The sequence below is a fragment of the Equus przewalskii genome, chromosome 1, assembly GCF_037783145.1.
Source record: "Equus przewalskii isolate Varuska chromosome 1, EquPr2, whole genome shotgun sequence".
NCBI classification, from domain to species: Eukaryota; Metazoa; Chordata; class Mammalia; order Perissodactyla; family Equidae; genus Equus; species Equus przewalskii.
In genome coordinates, this window is record NC_091831.1 from 945,497 (window position 1) to 970,529 (window position 25,033).

At 46.4% G+C, this 25,033-nt stretch overlaps 1 protein-coding gene across 10 annotated transcripts in view; it reads left to right on the top strand.

Annotated features, from left to right (window-relative positions):
• The window catches only part of CFAP46 (cilia and flagella associated protein 46), a 135,908-nt gene that overhangs the window by 6,882 nt on the left and 103,993 nt on the right, over positions 1–25,033 (top strand). For 9 of the 10 annotated variants that reach the window (XR_011543343.1, XR_011543348.1, XM_070631431.1 and 6 more), the window contains exons 8-11: positions 107–217; positions 4,592–4,691; positions 15,452–15,550; positions 18,613–18,803. Coding sequence is in view for 8 of the 10 variants with exons in the window: in XM_070631431.1 (XP_070487532.1) it covers positions 107–217; positions 4,592–4,691; positions 15,452–15,550; positions 18,613–18,803 (501 nt within the window). In the remaining 2 variants the exon portion in view is untranslated. The remainder of the gene's footprint in view (positions 1–106; positions 218–4,591; positions 4,692–15,451; positions 15,551–18,612; positions 18,804–25,033) is intronic. The other variant, XM_070631437.1, reaches the window with a different exon arrangement.

The following is a 25,033-nucleotide window of genomic DNA, read 5'->3' on the forward strand; positions in this document are numbered from 1 at the left end:
TCTGTTTAGGGGGAAACACAGGTTTATAGACTTAGAGTTTCTCTTAGGATAATTTGAATTAATCTGACAGGATTCTTGCGTTAATTAATGTTTGAATTAATTCTAGAAAACTGGATAAAAATGATTTACCTGAAGACGTCAACAAAATTCTGAAGGAGACCTATGACCATTTAGGTTCTTACGGTCACCAGCAGCTCCCTTCAATCAGAGACGAAAAGTAAGTGTTTATGTTTTTCCAGTTTCACATCTACCTAATCATTGTACAGAATTTGGTAAGTACAGGAAAATGAGAAAATATATGGACAGCAACCATGACTACCCTACCAAGCGCCAGCCATTGTGGAGGTTTTAGTGTATTTCTTTCAAGTCTTTTTTTGTCCTGAGGTTCGTACTGTTTGGGGAGCACTTGGGGTGTATAACTCCACATCCTACTTTAAAGTCCCGTTTAACTTGTAAGCACCAGCACTTCTCAAGCTGTCATAACATCCCACACCTTTCTGAACAGCTGTGTCACGTTTCAGCAGCTGGAAGAGCAGCGTTTTTTCCTGAGCATTTCCAGGCGAACGAGGAAAGTTCTGGCTTTCCTGAGTCCTCTGAGCCTTTTCAGAAGCTCTGTTCAGAGTTTAGGTTGCATCCTGGATTGGATTCCCAGAGCAGGCAGCTGAGCTAGAGGCTGACAGAAGGATCTGGAATGTACTCTGCACTCTATTTCCACAGAGGTGACGGGTTTGCTTTCCAACCCAGCAGCTGTTTTGTGACATTCTCCTGTGTGTTTATTTAAAAGATCGGAAAAAAGCCCTTATTAATGTGGTGGCTGAAATTATCTTATCATTTTGGTTTCTGTCTGCCTGTCTGATTACCAGGGAGGCGTAAGGCTCAGCCACGTTTGGGGGCCTTTGAACTGCCACTTTGGAGAATTTGTCTTTTAAGTTCTCGATGATTTTCTCATCAACTTCTCAGCACTCCTAGTATGTGGAGAATTTTGGCCCTTTGGCTATAATAATTGTTTTGGATATTTTTTCAGTTTGTCATTTGATAGTTAATTTTGGGGTGTTGTGGGTTGAATTGTGTTCCCCCAAAAAGGTATACTCAAGTCCTATGCCTCACTACCTGTGAATGTGACCTTATTTGGAAATAGTCTTCGCAGATGTGATCAAGTTAAGATGAGGTCATACTGGATTAGGATGAGCACTAATCCAGTGACTTTTCCTTATAACGAGGAGAATTTGGAACATAGAGACTCTCAGGGAAGAAGGCCACATGACGATGGAGGCAGAGATTGGAGCGATGCAGCTACAAGCCAGAGAACACCAAGGATTGGCGATAATCACTGGAAACTGGAACAGGCGAGGAAGGGTTCTCCCCTAGAGCCTTCAGAGGGAGCACAGTCCTGCCAATGCCTTGACTTCCGTCTCCTGGCCTCTAGAACTGTGAGAGGATAAATTTAGCCATCCAGTTTGTGGTAATTTGTCATGGCAGCCCTAGAAACCTCAAACGAGGGTGTATTAATTATCCGTTGCTGCATAGCAAATTACCACAGACGTAGCTTAAAGCATTGTGTGTTGATTATCTCACTGTATCTGTGGGACAGGAATCTGGACACAGCTGTGATCAAGGTGCTGGTGGGGCTGCAGTCTCTTCTGAGACTCGACTGGGGCAGGTGCTGCTTCCAGGCTCATGTGGGTGCTGGCAGCATCCAGTGCCTGTGGGCTACAGGTGAGCCTCTCCAGAGGACAGCTCGCCTCATCAAAGCGGAAAGGGTGGTCGACTAGCACCAGGGAAGTCAGAATTGTTCGTGAGCTGATCAGGAATGTGGCCTCTGCTCAGCACTGAGGTCTCCTATGGGTTAGAAGCAGGGTACGCCACAGGCCATGAACGCAGGGTCATGGGTGTCCTGAGACAGCTGGTGGCTGGATTGGGTGCGAGGGTGCACCAAGACATCTCGTGTTCATGTTGTCACTTCACATGTGAGTTCCTCCATTGCTCTGAAATTTATCTAGATTTCATGGGCTAAAGGTTGTATATACATATTTTTTAAGTGACTTTCATCATTTCTCATTTCAAATTTAATCTGTAAATATTATAGGAAGTTTGAAAATGGCATCAATGTTTGTTTTCAAAATTATCATCACATAGTTTTTAACCTGCTTTTTCCACATAAATTGTGAATATTTTTCTGCATCAGGAAATATTCTCCTACGACCAGGATCCTAACGTGGATTTTCAGATCCTCTGGGAGGCTGTCTAGGGTGTGTGAATGCATACATACATGTGTATGTGTAGGTGTGAGCATTTTTCTGGAAAGAGGGTCAGTTCTTTCCTCAGAATCTCTAAGTTGTTCTAACTGAAGGCAGGCTGGGCTCAGCCGTGGCCTCTGGCACTCCGTCACTGCTGGGTGCTCCATGGAGGGTCTCACTACTAGCCTGAGCAGCCTCTGGGAGCAGTTTCTAGGAATGGGCCTCTGGCGCCCTTGACACATGCTGCACAGCTCTACAGAGCACACACGTGAGGATGCTCGCCTCCCGCCTCCCGGGAAGCCCTGAGCGTGTCGGGTGAGAGATGCATGCCATGGGCTTGCTTCACGTTCTTGGACTGCTGGGGAAGTTGGAAGTTTTTCATATATTTACTGGCATTGTTTTTCTTTGGTTAATTTCCTATTCATTTCTTTTGCCCAATTTTTAGAATGTAGGGTATAAATCATTTTATTATTGACTTGCAAACGCCTTTTCTGTTTTGAAATTTGAGCCCTCCAGCCCCCATGTGTTTATCAATAGACCCGGTTTGTTTACCCTGAGATTTTTAAAAATAATTCTTGATCTACAGAAATATTTTATTTAATAGAAGAGTAATCTGAGCGAACATTTATTCCCACTGATCCTGGCCCAGAGGCTGTTTTAGGCCTCTCAGTGGATTCACCCAATTCCTGGCCCAACGGTCATGTGAGTCGATCCTGACCCGGATCTCCCAGAAGCACGTTGTGTCCCCCAGAAGCGAAGGCCACGTGGCCCCAGCTCAGAGCTGACTGTGCCCCCTGCCCCGCCCCAGTGGCCCCCTGTGAACCAGCCTTGGACTATGCTCTCTGCCTCTACCCATGCACCTGGCAAGGCTCCCTGACCCCCAGGATTTGAAAATGGTTCTCTTCCCTGCAGTGTCCCTATGGCTTCACTTTTATAAGAACTTCTAGTTTCGTTGCATTGTGGCCAGAGAGGATGGCCACGACAGTTTCCCATTTGGACAGTCACGTTTCCCCGTGGCTTCATGTGCGGTCAGCATTGGGTCTCTCCTCCTTGGGCACTGGAAGAGAAAGTGTGTCCTCTGCTTGCTGGGGACACAGGCTCAGCCAGTCAGATCTGCCTTCCCTGGGCTTCAGGTCCTCCCTCCGCCCCAAGAGCCCCAGAGGTTCCTTCTGTGAGGAGCCCTGTTAACACCTCTCCACTGGGCTTCTCTGTCTAGAATTCTATGTAGGAAAAAACTGGTCCTGATAGTTTAAAATCAAAAAAGGATGAACACCAATGGTTTATACCTTTATGGATTCTCCCTTCCTAGCTGCACAGCAGGCCTGTGTAGCTTCAGCTCAAGGAGAGTGGAGGGGTGGAGGGGCTGGAGGTTGGGAGGCCGGGCCTGCCAGGGCCCTTGGAGGTCCAGGGACTGAGCTGGTGGAGGAGGTGGGCGGGGCGGTGGGGAGCACGGGGCCCACACCCCTTCCCATCGCAGGTTGGAGTTCAGCTGCTACAGCGGAGCAGCTGCTTGCGTTCCTTGGTAAGGCTGTGATGTTACCTCGGACAGGGCAGAAAGGGGGTTGGCCTGTCCCCAGGGGACATTTGGTGTGTCTAGAGACACTGCTGGTGGCCACTAGTGGAGCTGCTACTGGCATCTAGTGGCTGGCAAGCAGAGCTGCTGCTAAATGTTCTGTGGTGCGCAGGACAGGCCTCCCCACTCACAAAGAATTGCCTGGTCTAGAGTGTCAGAGTCAGGGCTGCACACCTGGCCTGTCTCACCAGGGCCACAGCCTTCATTCCTACAGCTTCTTGGTAAGTCTTATAATTAGGGAGGTTAGTCCTCTGCCTTTGTTGTTTTCCAAAGTTGCTTAGGCCATCATAGGTCCTTCGCATTTCTGTATAAATTTCGGCATCAGCATGTCCATTTCTACAGACACCCTGATTGGTGACTGCAGATGCTCTTGGTGATGCTCCCAGATGCACATCACGTGGTAGGAAGAGCTGGCTTTGAGTCAGGAGATACACGTCTGTCCTGATGTTGCCACTGCTCCAATAATTCAGAGAGTGACACCCACGGCTTGAGCTGCTGTGCAGGGTGTTTGTCCCCGCCTCGTCCAGACTGTGCTCAGACCTGCCCTGAAGGCTGAGGAGGAGGGCGCTTCCCCCAGCAGGACACAGCCTGTGATTTCCTCCAAATCCCGGGTCAGACTGGGGTTGGCTGGGCTTGGGGACTGTCCGCATAGGGTCTCGATTACGTTCTGTTCTGTTTCCTGCCTGAGGATGAACAGTGGCTGCATGCTTATTCTGCCAGGCAGGTCTGTGTTTCCTGTCACCCCTTATTGATCCATTGGTGTTTGCTTCTTTGTTTCCAGAATTCTTTTGCTGTTTGAATTGGCACATCTTTCTTTGATCTTGAAATGCGAGGAGGTCTCCTCTGACTGCCTCTCAGACTTGAAGAAAATTGACAGCAAAGTAAGTAGCCTAGTGACTGTGGATGCGCAGTACCTGCTCGTTGTGATCCAGACATGAGAGGCCAAGGAAGAGAAAGGAATTGGAAAACCCTCCCCAGCAGGGCCTAAATGTGCACCGCTGCTGATTTCCTTCCAGCCTTTTTTACTGTTTAGATGATGTGATTTTTGCATCGTGCCCCTTCCCCTTTTCCTGTCATCTTAGGCATGTGTTGCCACCAGTTGTTTCTGCAGCTCACTTTAGGGGCTTCACAATATTTCCTAATAATCATGATCCATAACTTACTCCCCAACTCCGTGATTAGACATTTAAATCCTGTCATTTTTTGCTTTTTATATAAAGGGCTGCAAGGAACATTTTGTGCCTAAAGCTTTTTCTGCATTTAGAATTTTTCCCTAAGATAAGTTCATTGACGTGAAATTGCTAGCGAATTCTTGCTTTTTAAGATTTTTAAATGTCTATTACAATATTGCCCTCCAAAGAAATTTTGCATTCCCAACAAAAGTTTATGAGAGTGCATACTTCAGATTTATTTCCTTTTTAATTTAAAAAACTGTGAAAGGGCTCTTCCACAGAGCAAAGCCTTGGTTAGCAGCTCGCGCTGACCATTTTGAATGCAGTATGTGGACTCCAACACATGCTGTTTCAAGTGCGGCTGCTCGCAAGGATGAATAGGGTAGATGAAGGATTTGCTAGGATGGTGCAGCCATTTGCCACAGTGTCACCTCACACCATCTTTTTTTTTTTGAGTAAGATTAGCCCTGAGCTAACTACTGACAATCCTCCTCTTTTTGCTGAGGAAGACTGGCCCTGAGCTAACATCCATGCCCATCTTCTTCTACTTTATATGTGGGGCGCCTACCGCAGTGTGACTTTTGCCAAGTGATGCCATGTCTGCACCCGGGATCCAAACTGGCGAACCCCGGGCTGCCGAGAATCAGAACGTGTGAATTTAACCACTGCGCCACCGGGCCAGCCCCACCTCACACCATCTTCATTGAACACCAGGTGTATTTAATCCCAAGTTCCCTGTTGGTATTAGATACCAGCTGACTCAGGAGTTTACGTCCAGATAAAGCTCTAAGATGAGGGGGCGCCCGCTCTTGCAGCACTTCACAGAGTGCTTTTACGGCCCTTCCCTGTTCTGGGTTTCCATGACGCAGTGGCGCAATCTTAGCACTGGGGTCCCACCCTGCTTCCCTTGCTCACTAGCTGCGTGACACCCTCGGGAGCCCAGTTTTTTGTCTCTGAAATGGCGGCAGTGATAAGACCCTTCTCCTAGGGCTGCTGTAGAAGTGAACACACGCTTGTAAGGTGAGTCACCATTGCTCCTGTCAGCGGGTTCCTGTGAAGGAGGCTTGAGTGGAGGTGGGGGGCTCTCAACCCCCTGGTGCCCCTCAAGCACCTCCCGTGGCCCAGTCTCAGGGACTTTCTCCCTGGCTCTTTTTCCAGCATCAGGCCTCAGCTCAAATGTCACCCCATCTTGGACCACCTATAGAACGTGACCTCCTCCAACTAGTGTAGCCTTCTGCTCGGGGCTTATCACCCTTCCTGGCACGGTGGTCTGACAGTGTGGTCTGATGATATCATGTCTTTGGTATCTGTGGAAATGTCTAATACCAGCTCTTTATTAAACTTAAAGTTTTAACTCAAATGCAGAGGGGTCAGTGAATTGTACCTCTGAGTTCACAGTACCTCTGAGTCCTCGCTGGTCTGTTCCAATGTGCTCAGTATTTATTGATCTTACATTTTGTAAATATTCTGTGCATACTTGAAAAGAATATCTTTATTTTTAAAATACAAGATCGTATATGTATTTGTTAAATACCACTTCACAGTTGATTGGTTCAAATATTTACATCCTCACTCATTTTTACCTGTTTGCTCTGTTGATTTCTCTGAGAAATGTTTTAAATCTCTCTCTGCAAATATGGATATCTCGATTTTACATTGTACATATGTCATTGGTTTATGTGCATTGGTTCACACAGGTTTGGAATTGTTTCATCTTCCTGGTGAAATGTATCTTCCTGGTAAATTGTTATATGATTGCAGCTTGACCTGCTCTATGCCTAATAGTGTTGTGTATGGTGACTTGTTTATTGCTGTTTTCCCTATGAGAACGCACCCTCTTTGAGGACTGTCTGATCTGGTCACTGTTACAGCCCCACTTCCTAGCACAATGTCTAGCACTTCAGAGATGCTCAGTGAATACCTGTTGAATGGATGAACGAATATGTTAAGATCAATGCACACTCCCCAAAGTGGGCACATCCAGGTTTTCAGGATTTGCCAGCTCTTTCCTCATAAGGTCTCCTGCGGTGATGGGCCACGTGGTTGGGAAGTCCAAGAGCCGGGTCCTTCCCAGTGGATCAGACGTCAGTGGAGAGGTGTCAACCAAGAGGGAAGAGGCATAATTGGGAAACAAGAAATGACACTGCCTCAGAGTCAGATTTCCAACACTGACTGTAATGCCTGACACTTTAGTATCCTCTTACGAGGAATGGTAAACAAAAATAAAATAAAAGCAAATCAGGCATGTAATTCTATATGATTGTTCAGAAATAAGTGAACCTTACCTTTTTTTTTTCTCAAAGGTATGCTTTTTTGGTGAGGAAGATTGGCCCAGAGCTAACATCTGTTGCCATTATTCCTCTTTTTTTCCCTCCCCAAAGCACCAGTGTATAGTTGTGTATCCTAGTTGTACGTCCTTCTAGTTCTTCTGTGTGGAACTCTATCTCAGCATGGCTTGATAAGTGATGTGTAGGTTTGTGCCCAGGATCCAAGCCGGGTTGCCAAAGCGGAGCACATGAACTTAACCACTACGCCACCAGGCAAGCCCCTGAACCTTTTCTTAAAAGGGGTGAATAATGTGAAAGTGGCATAGTGAAACAATAAATGGACTTCTGCTTCTAGCCGAGATGGAGTGAAAGGACCATATTTATCTCAAGCCTGAAACAACTGAAAAACCAGACAAAATATATGAAACAATAGTTTTCAAGACAGCAAACAATAGATAATGAAGGAAGGTAAGTTAGAGAGGTGGGGAACACATGAGGTCAGTCTTATGATGCCCAGCTTACTGCCTGGGGAGTTTGCAGACTCGGCAGACAGGACACAGGTGGAGCCTGGTGGTCCACCTGAATTGAGGAGATGGAACTGATAGGGGAAGGTAAGGCAGCTACAGTTCACAGGAGAGAGGACCAGAGGGGAGTGAACTGCACAAAGTGAGAGCTCTGGGCATCTGCAGAAGCTCCCCGAGTCTTCAGTTGGGTGCTGATCAGTGCATGTGTGTGAGGGACTACCCAAGCTGGGACAGAACCACCTGAAGGGAGACAAGGGACAGTCTGCAGAGCTCACACAGGGCTGAGACTAGTTCCTGAAATGGAAAGTAAAGCAGATTGTATCTAAACCCTGGCTTTGCGGCCACGTGACATCCACCTGTGTTACACACATCCTTGCCACTATGGGTGAGCCAGCACCCAGGACCCACAGCTGCTGTTGTTCTGAAAACACCCACATTCCAGTCCTCAGCTCGATGGCTGCTCCAGGGGTGCCTGCACACCAGACACTAGTGCCACCAACACTGCTAGGGTGCCTGTAAGCCAGACCCGATGCCAAGAGAGATCCCCATGGTCATGACGTCCCTTGTGGGAGAAAAAGTGATCAGGAGGTCCTGAGCAGCCTTTGCCACCAAAGACCCCAACAGACCTTGCCACTGCTACAGAAATCACTAGCCTTGGCTTTTGAGGAACACTACAGTCTTTGCCAATGCTGATCTCAGCTGATGGAGCTGCATGGAAACTACAACACTGAACCTTCTCCAGAGATATAGCTGTCACCTCCCACCCAGCTGGTGCCCTGACCACAGTGGTATGAAACGAGAAATCACTAAGAGGAGAAAAGCTAGAAAATTCACAAACGTGGAAATTAAACAGCACGCTCCTGAACGACCAATGGGTCAAGCAAGCAATCAAAAGGGACATCAAAAAATATCTTGAAACCGATGACAATGGACACACAACACACAAAGATGTATGGGGTGCAGCAAAGCAGTCCTAAGAGGGAAGTTTATAGTGAAACACCTATAATAAGAAAAAAGAAAGATCTCAAATAGACAACTTATCTTTATACCTCAAGGAACTAGAAAAAGAAGAACTAAGCTCAAAGTTAGTAGAAGGATATAACAAAGATCAGAACAGAAATAAATGAAATATAGACCAGAAAACCAATAGAAAAGATCAATGAAACTAACACCTGTTTTTTAAAAAAAATAAACAAAATTGACAAATTGTTAACCAAACTAAGAAAAAAAGAAGACAAGTAAATAAAATCAGAAATGAAAGAGGAGACATTACAACTGATACTACAGAAATACAAAGGATCTTAGGAGACTATTATGAACAATTATACACCAACAAAATGGAAAACCTAGAAGAAATGGATAAATTCCTAGAAACATACAACCTACCAAAACTGAATCATGAAGAAATAGAAAATCTAAATAGTCCCATAACTAGTAAGGAGTTGAATCAATAACCAAAAATCTCCCAACAAGAAAAGCCCAGGACCAGATGATTTCACTGGTGACTTCTACCAAACATTGAAAGAACAATTAATGCCAATCCTTCTAAAACTCTTCAAAAAAAATTGAAAAGAAACGAACACTCCCAAACTAATTTTACAAGGCCAGCATTACCCTGCTGCCAAAGCCAGACAAAGACACTACAAGAAAAGAAAATTACAAGCCAATATCCCTGATGAACATAGATGCAAAAGTTCTCAACAAAATACTAGCAAGCTGAATTCAACAGCACGTTATAAGATCAAACACAGTGTTCAAGTGGAATTTATCCTGAGGATGCAAGGATGGTTTAGTATATGCAAATCAATCAATGTGATACACCACATTAACAGATTGAAGAAGAAAAATCATATGATCATCTCAGTAGATGCAAAAAAATCATTTGACAAAATTCAACATCATGTCACGATAAAACTCTCAACAAATTAAGTATAAAAGAAATGTACCTCAACATAATAAAGACCATGTTAGACAAGCCCACAGCTAGTATCATACTCAATGGTGAAAAGCTGAAAGCTTTTCCTCTAAGATCAAGAACAAGACAAGAATGCCCACTCTCATCACTTCTGTTCAACATAGTACTAAAAGTCCTAGCCAGACCAATTAGGCAAGAAAAAGAAAGAAAAATTATCCAAATTGGAAAGGAAGAAGTAAAAGTTTCTGTATTTGCAAATAACATGCTATTTATATATAGAAAACCCTAAAGGCTCCACCAAAAACTGTTAGAACTAATGAACAAATTCAGTAAAGTTGCAGGATTCAAAATCAGCACCCAAAAATTGGTTGTGTTTCTGTACACTAACAATGAACTATCTGAAAGAGAAATTAAGAAAGCAATCCTATTTACAGTAGAATTTAAAAAATACTTAGTAATAAATTTAACCAGGAAGTGAAAAACCTATACACTGAAAAATATAAGGTGTTGATAAAAGAAGTTGAAGAAGACCCAATAAATGGAAAGATATCTCATGTTCTTGAATTGGAAGAATCAAAATTATTAAAATGTCCATACTTCCCAAAACTATCTACAGATTCAGTGCAATCCCTATCAAATTTCCAATGACATTTCCCACAGAAATTGACAAAAACAATCCTATGATTTGTATGGAACCACAAAAGAACTCGAATAGCCAAAGTACTCTTGAGAAAGGATGAAGTTGGAGACATCACACTTCCTTATTTCCAAGTATATTACAAAGCTATTGTAATCAAAGGCAGCCCTAGTGGTCTAGTGGTTAAGATTCAGCACTCTCACCACTGTGGGCTGGGTTCATTTCCCTGTCAGGGAACCACACCACCCGTCTGCCACGCATCATACAGTGGTGGCTGCATGTTGCTGTGATGCTGAAAGCTATGCTACTGGTGTTTCAAATACCAGCAGGGAGCCCCACGGTGGACAGGTTTCACCGGAGCTGCCAGACTAAGATAGACCAGGAAGAAGGACCTGGCCACCCACTTGCAAAAAATTTGGCCATGAAAACCCTGTGAATAGCAGCAGAGCATTGTCTGATACAGTGCCAAAAGGTGAGAGGATGGAGCAAAAAGACCAGGCAGGGTTCCACTCTGCAGTCCACAGAGTCGCTAGGAGTCAGAATTACCTCAATGGCACTAACAGTAGTAATCAAAACAGTATAGTATTGGCATAAAAACATACACATAGATCAGTGGAACAGAATAGAGAGCCCAGAAATGAATTCATGCATATATGGTCAACTAATCTTTGACAAGGGTGCCAAGAATGCACAATGGGGAAAGGACAGTCTCTTCAATAAGTGGTGTTGGGAAAACTGGATATTCACATCAGAAGAATGAAATTGGACTCCTATCTTATACCACACACAAAAATTAATTCGAAATGGATTAAAGACTTTAGGATCTGAGACTATAAACCTCCCATAAGAACACATAGGAAAAAAGCTCCTTGATACTGGTCTTGGCAATGATTTTTTTTAATATGACAACAAAAGCAAAATAAACAAATGGGACTACATCAAACCAAAAACCTCTGCACAGCAAAGGGACCATCCACACAATGGAAAGGCACCTGCCCAATGGAGACAGTATCTGCAAACCACGTATCTGATAAGGGATCAATACCTAAAGTATATGAGGAACTCATACAACTTAGTAGCAAAACCCAAATAACCAATGAAAATAATGGGCTAAGGACCCGAATAGACATTTTCCAAAGAAGATATTAAGATGGCCAACACATACATGAAAAGGAGCTCAACATCACTGACCATCAGGGAAATGCAAATCGAAACCATGGTGAGCGTCATTTCACACTTGTGAGAATGACTATTTTCAAAAAGACAAGAGATAGCAAGTGTTGGCGAGGATGTAGAGAAAAGCTAACCCTTATGCAGTGCTGGTGGGATTGTAAAATGGTACAGTCACTATGGAAAACCATATGGAAGTTCCTCAAAAAATTAAAAATAGAACCACCATATGATCCAGCGATCCTACTTCTGGGTATTTGTCCAAAGGAAGTGAAATCCATGTCTCAAAGAGATACCTGCACCCCCATGTTCACTGCAACGTTATTCACGATAGCCAAGATCTAGAAACAAGTGTCTGTCAATGGACGAATGGATAAAGAAAATGTATGTATATACAATGCAATATTATCCAGCCATGAGAAAGAAAGAAATCCTGCCATTTGTGACAACATGGATGAATCTGGAGGGTATTATGCTAAGTGAAAGAAGCCAGACAGAGGAACGGAATAGAATGGTGGTTGCCAGAGCTTGGGAGATGCAGAAAGTGGGGGGATGTTGATCAAGGGGACAAACTTTTAGTTATAAGATGCATAAGTTCTGAGGGTCTAATGGACAGAACTATACTGACTATACTGTTATACTATACTATACTGTTAATGATATGTGACTATAGTTAAAAACACTGTATTGTATACTTGAAATTTGCTAAGTGAGTAGATATCAAGCATTCTCACCAAAAACCCCCAGCTATGTGAGGTGACAGATGTGTTAACTTATTTGATTATGATAATCATTTCACAATGTATACATCTATCAAAGCATGACATTTACACTTTGAGTATATACAATTTTTTGGTCACTAGACTTCAGTAAAACTTTCAAATAAAAAATAAAGCAGCCACAACTAGAAGGACCTGCGACTAAGATATACAACTATGTACGGGGTGGGGCGGGTTTGGGGAGATAAAAGCAGAAAGAAAAAAAAAAAAGATTGGCAATAGTTGTTAGCCCAGGTGCCAATCTTTAAAAATAAGCAAATAAATAAATAAAGCAGATTAGGCATTTCAGAAGAAAAGATTAGCTTACTTTTGAAGATACAGTAATGCAGACTATCCAAAATGAAACAGAGAGGAGGAATGCTGAAAAGAGAGCGCAGAGCATCCGTCATCTGGGCTCATGTGACGCAGACTGATGTGCATGCGATTGGAGTCCCCGAAGGAAATTAGAGAACAGAAAAACATCTCTTAAGAAATAATGCCTCAAAATTCTAAATTTGATGATCTTTCAAGAGGGGTAAAAAATTATGTGCTGAGGAACAAAATTAGGAATACAGCAAACTTTTTGTTGGCAGCAATACAAGCCAAAGACATAGGATCAACATCTTTCAAGTAAAAAACTATCAACCCAAAAATCTACACTCAGAGAAGTTGTCTTTCAAAATCAGAGGAAGAATAAAGATTTATTAAAGTAAACAAAACCTGAAAGAGCCCGACCCATGCTACAAGAATGTTAAAGGAATTTCTTCAGGCAGAAGGAAGATGATACCAGATGGAAATCTGCATCTGCACAAAATAGTGAGGAGTACCAGAAAGGGTGACTACATGAGTAAATATAAAAGACTTAAAGATACTTAAATCTCTTCAGAAGTTAATTGCTGTTAAAAGCAAAGATGATTACATGAACCAGAAGGCAATATTGTTAAGATGTCCATTTTCTCCAGGTTGAACAATAAACTCAATGCCATCCTAACCAAAATCCCAGCAGAAGTGCTTCAGAAATTGACAAGCTGATTACAAAATTTATATGGAAATGCAAGAGACCTAGAATAGCTAAAAGCAACTTTGAAAGAGCAGAAGATTGTCAGAAGACGTGCACTCCCTAACTTGGAGACCTGTTACAAAGGCACAGTAGTTAAGACAACGTGGCATTGACGTGGAGGAAGTCATATAGACCAATGGAACAGAATGGACCCACAAACACGGGGTCCACTGACTTTTGATAATGGTGTGAAGTCTTTCAGTGGATAAAAGATAGTTATTTAAACAAAGGGTACTGGAGCAATTGAATAAGCACATGTAAAAAAACGAACGTTGACCCCTACCTCACACCATATTCAGAAATTACTCAAAATGCATATCAGACCTAAGGCAAGAATTAGAGCTGTAAAACTTCTAGAGAAAAACATGAGAGAAACCTTTGTGACCTTAGGTTAGGCAAAGAATTCTTAGATAAGATATCGAAAGCACAGTTCCTATAAGAAGAAATTGATAAATTTAACTTTATTGAAATGAAGAACTTCTGCTCTTTGAATGATACCATTTAGAAAATGAAAATACAAGCTAGATACTGAGAGAAAATGTTTGCAAATCCCATATCTGATAAAGGGCTTATACAGAATATATAGAGAACTCTCAATAGTCAAGAAAAATAACTTTAAAAAATGTAAGAGACCTGAACAGACACTTCTTCTGTCATATGAACATATATGGATGGCAAAAAAAAAAAAAAAAGATGCTGAATATCATTACTTAGGATGGTTACTACTGTATTTAGGAAAACGGGAAGACCTAGATTTTTACCTCCTGTATGTCTCTCCTTTACTTTCACACGGAACACTTCCCTTCTGACACTTCTGGTCACCAAATGTGTGGGGTTTTTCCCCGCACCAAGTGATTCTCCACGACACCAGCTGGGTGTCCTACAATTGAACTCAGTTCTGACACTATCTGCCTGGAGATAGCTCCAGATCCCACAGGGGAAGGGCTCAGCCCCCAAGGACTGCCCCCCTACTTCAGATGCCAATTATAAGTAGTAGGTTCCCAGGTTACCCACACTTCTGTCCCACTTGTATAAATCAGGGTTCCCACGACCCCCTCTTCAGCTTCGATAATTTGCTAGAGCAGATCATGGAACTCAGGAAAACACCGACTTATGTTGACCAGTTTATTAAAGGATACAGATGAACAGCCAGATGAAGACATACATAGGGCGAGGTTTGGGAGGGTCCCATGCACAGGAGCTTCTGTCCTCGTGGAGCTGGGATGTGTCACTTTCCCGGTGTGGATGTGCTGGTCAGCCTGGAAGCTCCCCGCACCCCATGTTGTTGGGCTTTTATGGAGGCGTCCTTACCTCGGAGTGATCTATCATTATTAACTCCATTTCCCGCCCCTCCCCTCTCTCTGAAGAATGGAGGTGGAGCGGAGAATTCCAAGCTTCTAGTCATGGCTTGATCCTTCTCGTGACCAGCCCCCGTCCAGCAGCCTACCAGGAGTGGCCTCTGGAGGACAAAAGATGCTGCTAGTACTCTTCTCACTTAGGAAATTGCAGTGGTTTTAGGAGCCCTGTGCTGGAACCAGGGACAGAGACCAATATATGCATTCTATTATCTAACAACTGCACACCTATTAGAATGGCTAAAATTAAAAGACTTACCATACCAAATGTGGGAGAGGATGTGGAGGAAACTGGGGTGTCATACACAACTGGTGGGGGTGTAAAATGGCACAAGCCCTTGGGAAGCAGTTAGCAGTTTTGAAGAAGTTAGGTATACCCCGCCCACATGACGAATCCAGCTCCGGCCCCTCCTCCATGGCCTCCAAGCAGGGCGCCCTCCTCCGAACCCCACCAGGGGTTAAGTGAAAGAAAGCGTGTTCGCCAAATTTCATAACAGAAACACTCTCTGAAGTTGGTGTAATTGTTTAAAAATTCAATGTCCAATGCAATTATCTTTTCTCCCCTCTATTAAAAAGGCAAAAGAAAATAAATTTTTAGCCTTCTTGAATCTTTGCATCTTTGAGTTTTTCTTATGTATCTTTGCATTATCTTATAATTTTTATTTGTTGAATTTCTGTCTAGTCCATTAATAGTATTTTAAAATAATCTTTGAAGTTAATGAATGCACATGATTGCTTTTGTTAAAAACCTCCGTATATACAAAAACTATTTGCATCCTGCAGGATCCTGGGAAGCTGATTGAAATCGAATGCCTGGAGTGTGAATTAGAAGCTTTAAGACTTGAAAATAAAATTAAACTCTACGTCCGAGCAGCTGTGGAGGTAAACCTCGACCGGGAGTCAGAGGACACACTCAACTATTTTGCAGATTTCTTATAATTTGTGAGAATTGAGGTTGTGCCAGTTTTGAGGGTGCTGAGGACATGAAAGGGACCCCACTGCTGGCCTCACCCTGTGACTGTCACTGGTTCCAGTGTGATAGGGATACGTGGCCAGCCTCCTCTGCCTCAGTTTCCCACCTTTGAACACGGCCTTTCTGGCAGCAACTCCAGGAGCCTGCATGGTACCTGAGCCACCAGGGCTAACCACCTTTGCAGCATACAGCACGGTCCCCCACGGCTGCCAGGGCCACCTTGGCCTCACAGGCGTGTTGGGCTCATGCAGCCCGTGCGTTGGGCTGAAGGCTAGGGGCTGGGACGAGACCTTCTTCCAGCCAAACCCTCCTGCAGCCTGTGCGGAGCTGGACACCCACACCCCCCCCTGCCCCGGCCCTGCACACGGGTAACACCTGCCTTTGGTGAAGGCCCCCGTGTCTCCTTGAGGGCCCTTTACCAGCCTGACTCATATCCAAGGAGGCAAAAGTCCCCGCCTGCCACTGTGCAGGGCCATCAGCCTCCCTGGGCCTGGAAACTTGAGGGGCTCTGGGGATGTGGAGGGTCATTGCAAGGGATGAGGAGCAGGAAAACAGGCGTGGGGAGAAGAGGGACCCCAGGGATTGGTAGGGAGGCGGGGACTCCAGGGGATGGGTTGGGAGGCAGGACCCCCAGGCGTGTGGGGAGGTGGGTCCAGTGGACTCCTACGAGGAGGTACCATGCTGAGCTCACTGCAGCCGCTCTTGGTGCCTCACTTGCCCCATTTGGACACCAGGGACTTGTTTGGAACATTCCATCTGTAGTCAGAGAGGAGACAGCTGTCTTTTTGATGAGTTGGCAACACAGCACCCGTCTAAATATGATGGCAGAGAATTAGCGACACCTTGAGCTCAGCTCTGCTCTCGTGTCTATTCATTTAACACAGTAGGATCTGGACCAGCTGCCATTGCCAGAAAACGAATCCAGAGATCATTTAGACTACGCTTTCATAAGAATTTTGCAGTTTAAAAAAAGAAACAAAAATCTATTGAAACAGAATAATGGTGGCAAGTGCTGACTTGGAGCCGAGGTAGGGCTCCCCGGCATTAGCTCGTTACCTGGCCGGGCTCTGCCTGCCCCACGTCACCCACCTGGCCTATGCTGTGAATGCTCAGCCAGGAGATGTGGCCTGGCGGAGGGGTGCTATGCTCCACGCCCTCCTCAAGCCCTGCGCGGCACATTCTTGGCCCCCTGGCAGCTATTCCGGTCCTTTTGGGCTTGCTCTCGTGGCTGCCCCCACTAGCACTGCAGTGCTCCAGGGAGGCCTGGCTGCTGTGCTGCGTGCTGCCGCCCAGTGTGTTGTCAGCGCTGTGTCTGTGCTGTGTAGAGAAGGTTTACAGAGAGCGCTTTGGCCACCTCGTTTGATTGGGATGCTGCAGCAGAGGCGGCTGTGCTTGTGGTGCTGGGGGCTGCCTGGCTGTGTCGAACACATTCCCTTGCCTCTGCCTCTGCCTTCTGAGGGCCTCAGAAGCTGGGGGCTTTTCAAGGGGCACTGGTTGGAGGGTCTGCAGGCATCGGTTTGTGAGGCTTTGATGGACTCATCTTAGTAGCCAGGTGGCAGGGAGTCATGAATCCCGAGCCTGGGCTGGACCCCATGGCACAGGAGCAGTGTGAGGAAAGGCCCCGAGGGTGTTAAGCCAGAGGCCGTGGAACTTGCCTGAGGCTAGAACCATGGGCAGCTCCATGGGCTCAGGAAGGTGTGGAGCTGGTGAGGCTAGTTCCAAAGGCCCTGAAATGCCGGGTCGAGAGCCTGTCTGCTGGGAAGGGCGCGTGTAGCACAGTCTGGAGGAGGTGTTCTTTGGGTAGTGTTACCGACCTGGATTCAACCTGGGGTGATGCAGCCAACTAAGCACCCGTCTTTGGCGATCTACCCCCCTGCCAAGTCCTTCTCTAGCCCTCCACTTCCACAATTGGGGCAGGCGGGAAGTATGACTCACGAGTCTCAGATCCAAGTGGAGGGATCTCAGTGGAGAGACCACCCACAGGTCCCATCTGGGTTGCCAAGTTGTTACCAAAAGTTTGGTCTCTGATCCCGTTGCCAGTCCAAATAATGAGAACAGAGTCTTGGGTGAAAAAGGAAAGGCTTTACTTTGCTAGGCAGAGGGGGCAAAGCAAGGGCCAGTGCCCCCAAAATTGCTAGCTCCCCATTAAGAAATGGGTAGGGGTTTTCATTTGAGGTTTTAGGTAGGGGAGGGGGGCCATGGCCTTCTTGGTCAGCATTTTCCTTTCAGCCTCTGTCTGGGGCTGCTTCCAGTAGAGGAGACAAAGGATTTCTCAGCTGAGCGTCCTTGGCTGTTTATCTCCACGGTGGAGATAGACTCCGACGTCAGGAAGCTGAGGAGTTGGGCCAAGGAAGCTTCAGTTTCTCGATATTCTCTGGACCTGAGTTTCTCTGTAAAAGAACTTCAAAGTCCTGTGATTAGTCACAACTTTAGTGGGAGCCCAGGGTGAGGTCATCTGGACTTGAAGAATCTGTAACTTCTATTTGGCTCTACAGCTCAGGGGGTCAGAGGTTAAAGAAACAAACATTTGCATATGAGCATAACCAAGGAACCAGGGAACTGGAAATGTGTGCTTTTAGTTTCAACCCATATAGGCTGGGTTCACTGTAGGCGAACGGATATCAGGGCTGATATTAACTAAGAGCCGGTAACAGTAATAAATGTAACAAGACATAAGCCCCAGTAAATAGAGGACCAGGGAATATGCAGACTTGGATCAAGACAGTTCACGGAAGATGCTCCCATGGATATGCAGAGCCCATTCTAAGCCTTTTAAGGAAGTGTCTTTTAAGGCAACCAGTCCCTTCTAGAAAAGATCACGCCGACCATTTCCGTGGACAGATTCATCTCTGGGCCTGGCCCACCTGCTGCCTCGTGACCCTCAAGCTTCCTGGGCTCGGGCACAGGTGGCAGACCTGATAACTGGTACTTGTCTGTCGGTCTAACAAACTGGTCAATGTCTTTTGTGCAGACCCAGCTGAATATAATACAGAGACTTGACATCGTGCTCCAGCGAGCCATCCGCCTGGGTGACCCCCAGGTCATCCAAGTGGTTTGTACCACCCAGTGGAACATGTGTCTCCCTTTGCTGCAGCACAACCTGAGGCACCACCTGCGGAAGCCGCTGACCAGCATTGTGGAGATCTTGGAGAAGGTGGACAGGTAGCTGTGCCTCTCTATCTTGGGCTGTCCCCTCGGAGACGGGTGACGCGTGGGTGGGAGAGGGCTATGGCAGAATCCTTCAACAACACCATAAGGGGTAAGGATAAGAGACAAGGTTGAAATCCAACTCATTTTCCCCGAAAGTGATGCAAGCAGGAAAATCCAGCTGTATTCAAATAGGGCTTGAATGGCTTTGGAATGATAAAGCCATCAGTGTGCCCTGAGCAGGGCTAGGCTGCCCATCACCACCTGCTAACATGAAGTTAGAGCAGCCTGCATCCCTGCACTGAAGGCCTACAAGCCTCTGGGGACAAAACATCGATGAAATTCAGGTCACCTGTGCTCCATAAGCTCCGATGGAGGGGCCTGCCGTAGCCAAGGTGTGGTCAAGAGCTCGCCATGAAGCCTGCATCCACTCACCTGGTGTCTGGAACAGTCACAGGTCAGAGTGAGCACTGTGGTTCCCTGGGCAGTGCTGAGATGATCAGGACGCTGTGCCTGCTGCCCTCACTGGGTCTAAGTCCTTCACCACACACTTGCTGAGCAGTGACCCTGCGTGAAGGAGCATGGCCAAAGCACCTACACCTACGTCTACACCCGCACCTGCATCGACACGCATACCTACACCTACACTCGAACCCACACCTATACCTATACCCACACATACACCTACACCCACATCTGCATCTCCACCCATGCCTCCTACACCCTCACCTACGTCTACACCTGAACCCAAACCTACACTTACACCCTCACCTACATCCCTACACCCACACCTACATCTATCCCACACCCACACCCACACCCACATCTATGTCTACACCCACACTCACACCTCTATCTACACATGCCGCTGCATCTACACGCACACCTACATCTATACCCACACCTGCGTCTACACCCACATCCGCACCTGCGCCTTCATCTGTAGCTTCATCTACACCTGCACGACACCTACATCTATACCCACACCTACACCTACGTCTACACCCAGTAAGGCAGAAGGTGAGTAAGGCAGAGCGAGGGGAGGGGAGAGAGGAGAGGGCTGCCGTTTTAGGCAGGTGGTCCCAGCTGACCCGCAAGAATATGACCTTCAGTCAGAGCCCAGACAGAAGGGAGGGGACTGGGGACTGGGGAGGTGAAGCCCCAGGAGCTGAACCCTGGGTACAGGCTGGAAGGAGGGCTTGTCGAGGCCCCAGGGACGTGGGTTATCCTGAGTGGGTGTGGGCATCCGAGAGCCTGAAATGGAGGAAGGGTCTTCAGGTGTCAAATGATTGTCCTGCTGCTGTTGAGAACAGCCTGTGTACAAAGCTGGCAGTGGGAATCTGGGCAAGAGATGGAGGAGAAGACAGCAGACCTGGGAAATGTGTGTCTGGAGCCCGGGGAGAGGGGGGCTACAGAGCAGAAACTGGGAGGTCTCCTAGGGCTCCAGAAAGGGAGGAAGCCTAAGGTGGCACCCTGTTTGAGTCAAGAGGGCAAAGGGAGCCTCAAAAGGACAAGAAACAATGGGCAAGGCAGTGGAAGGAGGACACGGGTCCCGGCCAGTGGAGAAAGGGCTTTGTCAGGAGGGCTCCTGGCCTGCCTCAGGCTGGGGTGATGCCTGGTGGGTGCAGGGCCTGTTGGAGCAGGTGCAGGAGAGAAGGGACAGGGGTGGGACAACTGGGAATGTGCCATCTGACAGGGGCCGTGAGTGGGTGAAGCCTGCCAACTGTGTGTCTCGCTTCTTGGGTGTATTCTGTTTTCTCCTGGTGGGGGTGTCGTGGCACGCTAGGATGCTGCAGAATGATCCCTCCTCAGACTAGGGGAATTAATCCTGCAGGGCGAGCAGATGCGTGGGAACGGCCTCCTATTGCTCCATTTTCTGGGGGAAGTAAGAAGTGAGAGAGAGGCTGGGAGATGGGGACTTGGGGTGTGGGCAAGAGAGGAGAAGGTGTGGAGGGTCACCCCCAGGAGAGCAGGTGCCGGCAGCAGAAGGGCCACGAGATTGCACGGAGGGGCCTGGGGAGAGCTGCCCTGCCCCGTTGCTCCTGTGAATAATGAAGGCTGGGTTTTGTTACCTATTGAGCCCTCTAGATGGGTGGGAAGGCACAGGGCCTGGTCATCAGCGGGCAAGGAGAGCACACCAGCGTCCTCAAGACCCTCCATTTCCTACCCTACAGGGCTTGTGTGTGTGCAGATGCATCTCTCTTCAAATCTGGAGATGTTTAACCATTTAGAAAACAGTTTTGCCTTCTGGAATTCCACTCGGATGTATGGTGGAGCTTCTCGTCCATGCTCAAGGCCCTCACTTCCCCGTCCCTCCATCTTTGCGTCCTTGCCGTCCTGCGCGCAGTCACACTGAGTTCTGACAGACTGCCTCCTTTCCATCGGCGCTCATTTATTTTTCAAACTCTCAAATTATTTCTTCTCTTTAGCCTTTTTTTATTTTAATGACTTTATTTCTCATTTCAAAAAATATCCTTTTAATTTATTTTTGTATTTGTCTGATTTTTAAAAATAACTCCTAGTTCTCCTCTTTTTCTCTGATAATTCTTTTCCTAATTAACTTTCTTGAGATATAATTGCATACAATAGACCGCACACATTTTAAATGTGCAGTTTGATGAGTTATTTTATCATGGATGGGGGTTGAATGTTGTCGAATGTTTCTTCCGCAGTTATTAACATGATCACATGAATTTTCTCTTTTCTTCCTTGATGTGGTGAATTACACAGATTGATTTTTGAGAGTCGAACCAACCTTTTATTCTGTACATGTTGCTAAGATAGTCGCTTTCTTATGTATTGCCAGGTTTGATTTCCTAGTGTTCTGTTAAAGGTTTCTACGTGTATGTTCATGAGGATGTTGGCCTGCGATTTTCTTGTTTTGTAATTTCTTTGTCAGGTTTTGATGTCGCGGTGATGCTGACTTTGTAACATGAGTTGGGAAGTTGGGAAGTGTTCTTTCTCCTTTACCTTCTGAAGGATTTGTGTAATATTGCTGCTTTTGTCCTTAAGTGTTTGATAGTCCCATGAAACTCTCTGGGCCCGGGGGTGATGCTCTGTGGTTATGTTTCTGTGAGAAGGTTTTCTAGCTGACACATTCTGTGGGGTTGAATGCTAAGGAATTCCTACTGGTGGCTGAAGGCACAGCCCATTCTTCCTGAAGGGGTCTGGGCGGCTCCTGTCAGCATCCTTTATATTTGCTCATGCTGTGGCTCAGGTCTTGTGTGTCCCCCTTTCTTGTCTGCTCATTCCAACAGTTACTGAGAGGAGAGTGTGAAACCCAGCTCTGCCCGTGGGTCTCCCTCCCGCTCCCTGTGGCTCTCTCAGCTTTGCTCAGTGTTTCCGAATGCTGTGTAACATGCTTGGGCTTGTCGTCTCTTGTGACCTCCTGGTCTCTGCTGACTCCCTTGTCTGGAGGGCTCCTGTGTTGGATGTTAGTACAGCCTCCCAGCTCCCTGTGCTTACTATTGTGCAGCATTTCTTCTTCCATCCTTTCAACTCTCCCCCTCTGTGTATCTTCAAAGCGTAAAAAACAGCTTTTAAGTGCACGTCTTGCCAACAGCATACAGCCCAGTCTTCCTTTTTTACCTAGTGTGTCAATCTTTGTCTTAATTGGAGTGTTTACTCTCTTTGCATTTAGTGTAGTTTGAATTTGTCTACAATTTCATTATTTGTTTTCATTTGCTGCTCATTCCCTGCCTTCTTTGAGGTTAATGGAATTTTTTTAGAATTCTGTTTCCTCTGTTGGCTTCTTCGTTTCTCAGCTGTACCTCTTGGGGAGGAGGCATGGAGGGGATTGCTCTAGGGCTAAATATACCTCCCTACTCACCAGAGTCGCGCAAGGCCAGTGCGGCACCACTGCCCCCACTTCATGGCGGTAACCCCCCGTGACATTGCAGTCCATCCACCCACCTGCTCTCTCTCTGCAGCTGTTCTCGTGTCTTTTACTTCTAAATATATTATAAACTGCATCTTATACAGTGTGCTCATTTTGCTTTTAGCAGCCAGTGGTTTTTTAAGGAAAATTACAGAGAAAACAATAGTCTCTTGCGTTTATCCATGTCTTTGCCAGTTCCACTGGCTCTTCTCTTTTCTCCCCAGATCCAGGTTTCCATCTGGTGTCATTTCATCCTGAAGGGCTTCCTTTATTTTTCCTGCAATGTGTGACTGCAGGTGATGAATTCTTTCAGCTTTTGTTGATCTGAAAGTGACTTTGCCTTGCCCTCACCTTTGAAGAATATTTTCACTGGTTGTTGGATTCTCTGGTTACAGATCTTCTTCTTTAAACACTTTGAAGAAGTTTTACTTTCTTCTGGCCTTCACAGTTTCTGATAAAAAGTCAGGAGTTATTTTCAGCATGGTTCTCCTGGATGTGATGTGTGTTTCCCTCATTTCTGTTTTCAGTTTGTATCTCTGACTTTTGTTTCCAGCCTTTTGATTCTGGTATTCCTTGGAGCTTTTTTCAAAAATCCTGCTTGGGGTTTGCTGAGATCCTCAGATGTGTAAAATGATGTTGTCATCAGATTTGGGAAATTATCAGCTACTATTTTGTCAAATATATTTCTGCTCCATTCTCACTCTCCTTTCCCTCCAGGGCTCCAGCTACACATGTGCTAGAAAGTTGAATGTTGTGCCATGGGTCCCTAAGGCTCGGTTCATTTCTTTAATCTTTTGCAATCTGTTGTTCTGATTGGATCATTTCTGTTAATCTGTCTTCAGGTTCACTGACTCTTTTTTCTGTCTTCTCCAATTTGCAAGTAATGAGTATTGTTTTCCTTCAATTTTTTGAACATATTTATATTTGTATTGTTAATATCTGCATTAAAGAATTCGTCTGCTAAACCCACCATCTGACCCGTCTTGCGTCCTGACTGTGGGTTGCGTTTCTCTGTTCCCTGCAGACTAATAATGTTTCATTGTGTGCAGCGCACTCTAGCGTCTTTGGATTCTGTTATCTTTAAAAAAGTGCTGATTTTGTTCTAGTGGGCAGTCAGTTACTGGCTGAGAATGGACTCCCTGTGTTGCTGGGGTGCTTGGAAGGTTGAGGTGTCCCCCGTCTGTCTCGGGGGACTCGCCCTCTAAACCCCAGCACACCTGTGGCCTCAGCAGACTCTGACCTGAGGTTTTCTTTGGGTGGGTCTAGAGCAGGCCTTTTTCCACTGGATGGTCCTTGCTCCTGGGGTGAGGCACCTCTGTGGAGTCTCAGCTGGATGTCCAGAGTGCCAGTGAGCGATTAACCAGGTCTTTCCTCTGTGGCTGGGCAGACCTTCCACAGCCCGTAGCATGCTGTGCCCTCTGGCATACCTCGTATCCAGCATTGCTTCTCAAGCCTGGAGCTGTCTCACCCTGCACATGTGCAGCCCAGCCCTTGGTTGTGGGTTCTTGGAGAGCCCATACACAGCCCTCTTGGGTTCTGTGCAAAGTCCCTCCCTCCGTCCCTGCCTACAACAGACTCTGGCTGCTTCGACAGCTTGTGCTCTGATCTCTGCTTCCGTGGCTCACTGGGCCCTGTGCCCTACCCACAGTGCCACAGGAAGCTGTCCCAGGCACAGTGGGCAGTCACAGCCTCATGCCTGACTTTCCTTCTCCAGTGGCCGTGGTCTTGTGCTGCTCAGAGCCTGGTGCCTGAAACAGCTGCCTCATGTATTTGGTCCAGCCTATAGTTGTTATGCCTGGCAGAGTTACTTTCTCACAGTTGGAAGAAGAGGTAACTCTGAAAATTACTCATTTCTAAGTCCTTTTCAGCTGGTCCCATTCATCCTGTTTTGGCAGGTATGGATTCTCTCACTCAGATCTGCTCTGCTTACTCACTATCATCATGGCAGTCTCCTAGAGCGAGCAGTTTGCCAGGTAGTTCCTGATGTGGGCTGTTCTGCTGTGTAGACCTCTCTGTTGTGTGTGTAGGGTCGGCTTCCCTTGACCAGGTCTTTGGATCATCCAGACCTGGATGAGTCTCACATTATGGTATTTAGGGCTCACGCTGCCCAGAGGAGCGTGATTCAGTGCTGGATCCAATCCTATTTTGTTGGCTTCTTCTTTTCCTGCCCCTGGCCAGGGGACAGTCACCTGTTTCTGGCTTCAGTCTGGACTTCTAGGCAGAGTCTGTGGAACCTGGTTCCCTGATGGGGAGCACAGACTTCACCCTTGGCTTTAACCAGGACCCCTCAGTGGGCGCGAGAGGCCCTTTCCCGCCCATGATTCCTGGCTCCCCTGGGCAGCAGAGCTCCAGCCTCCTGGCTCCTGGG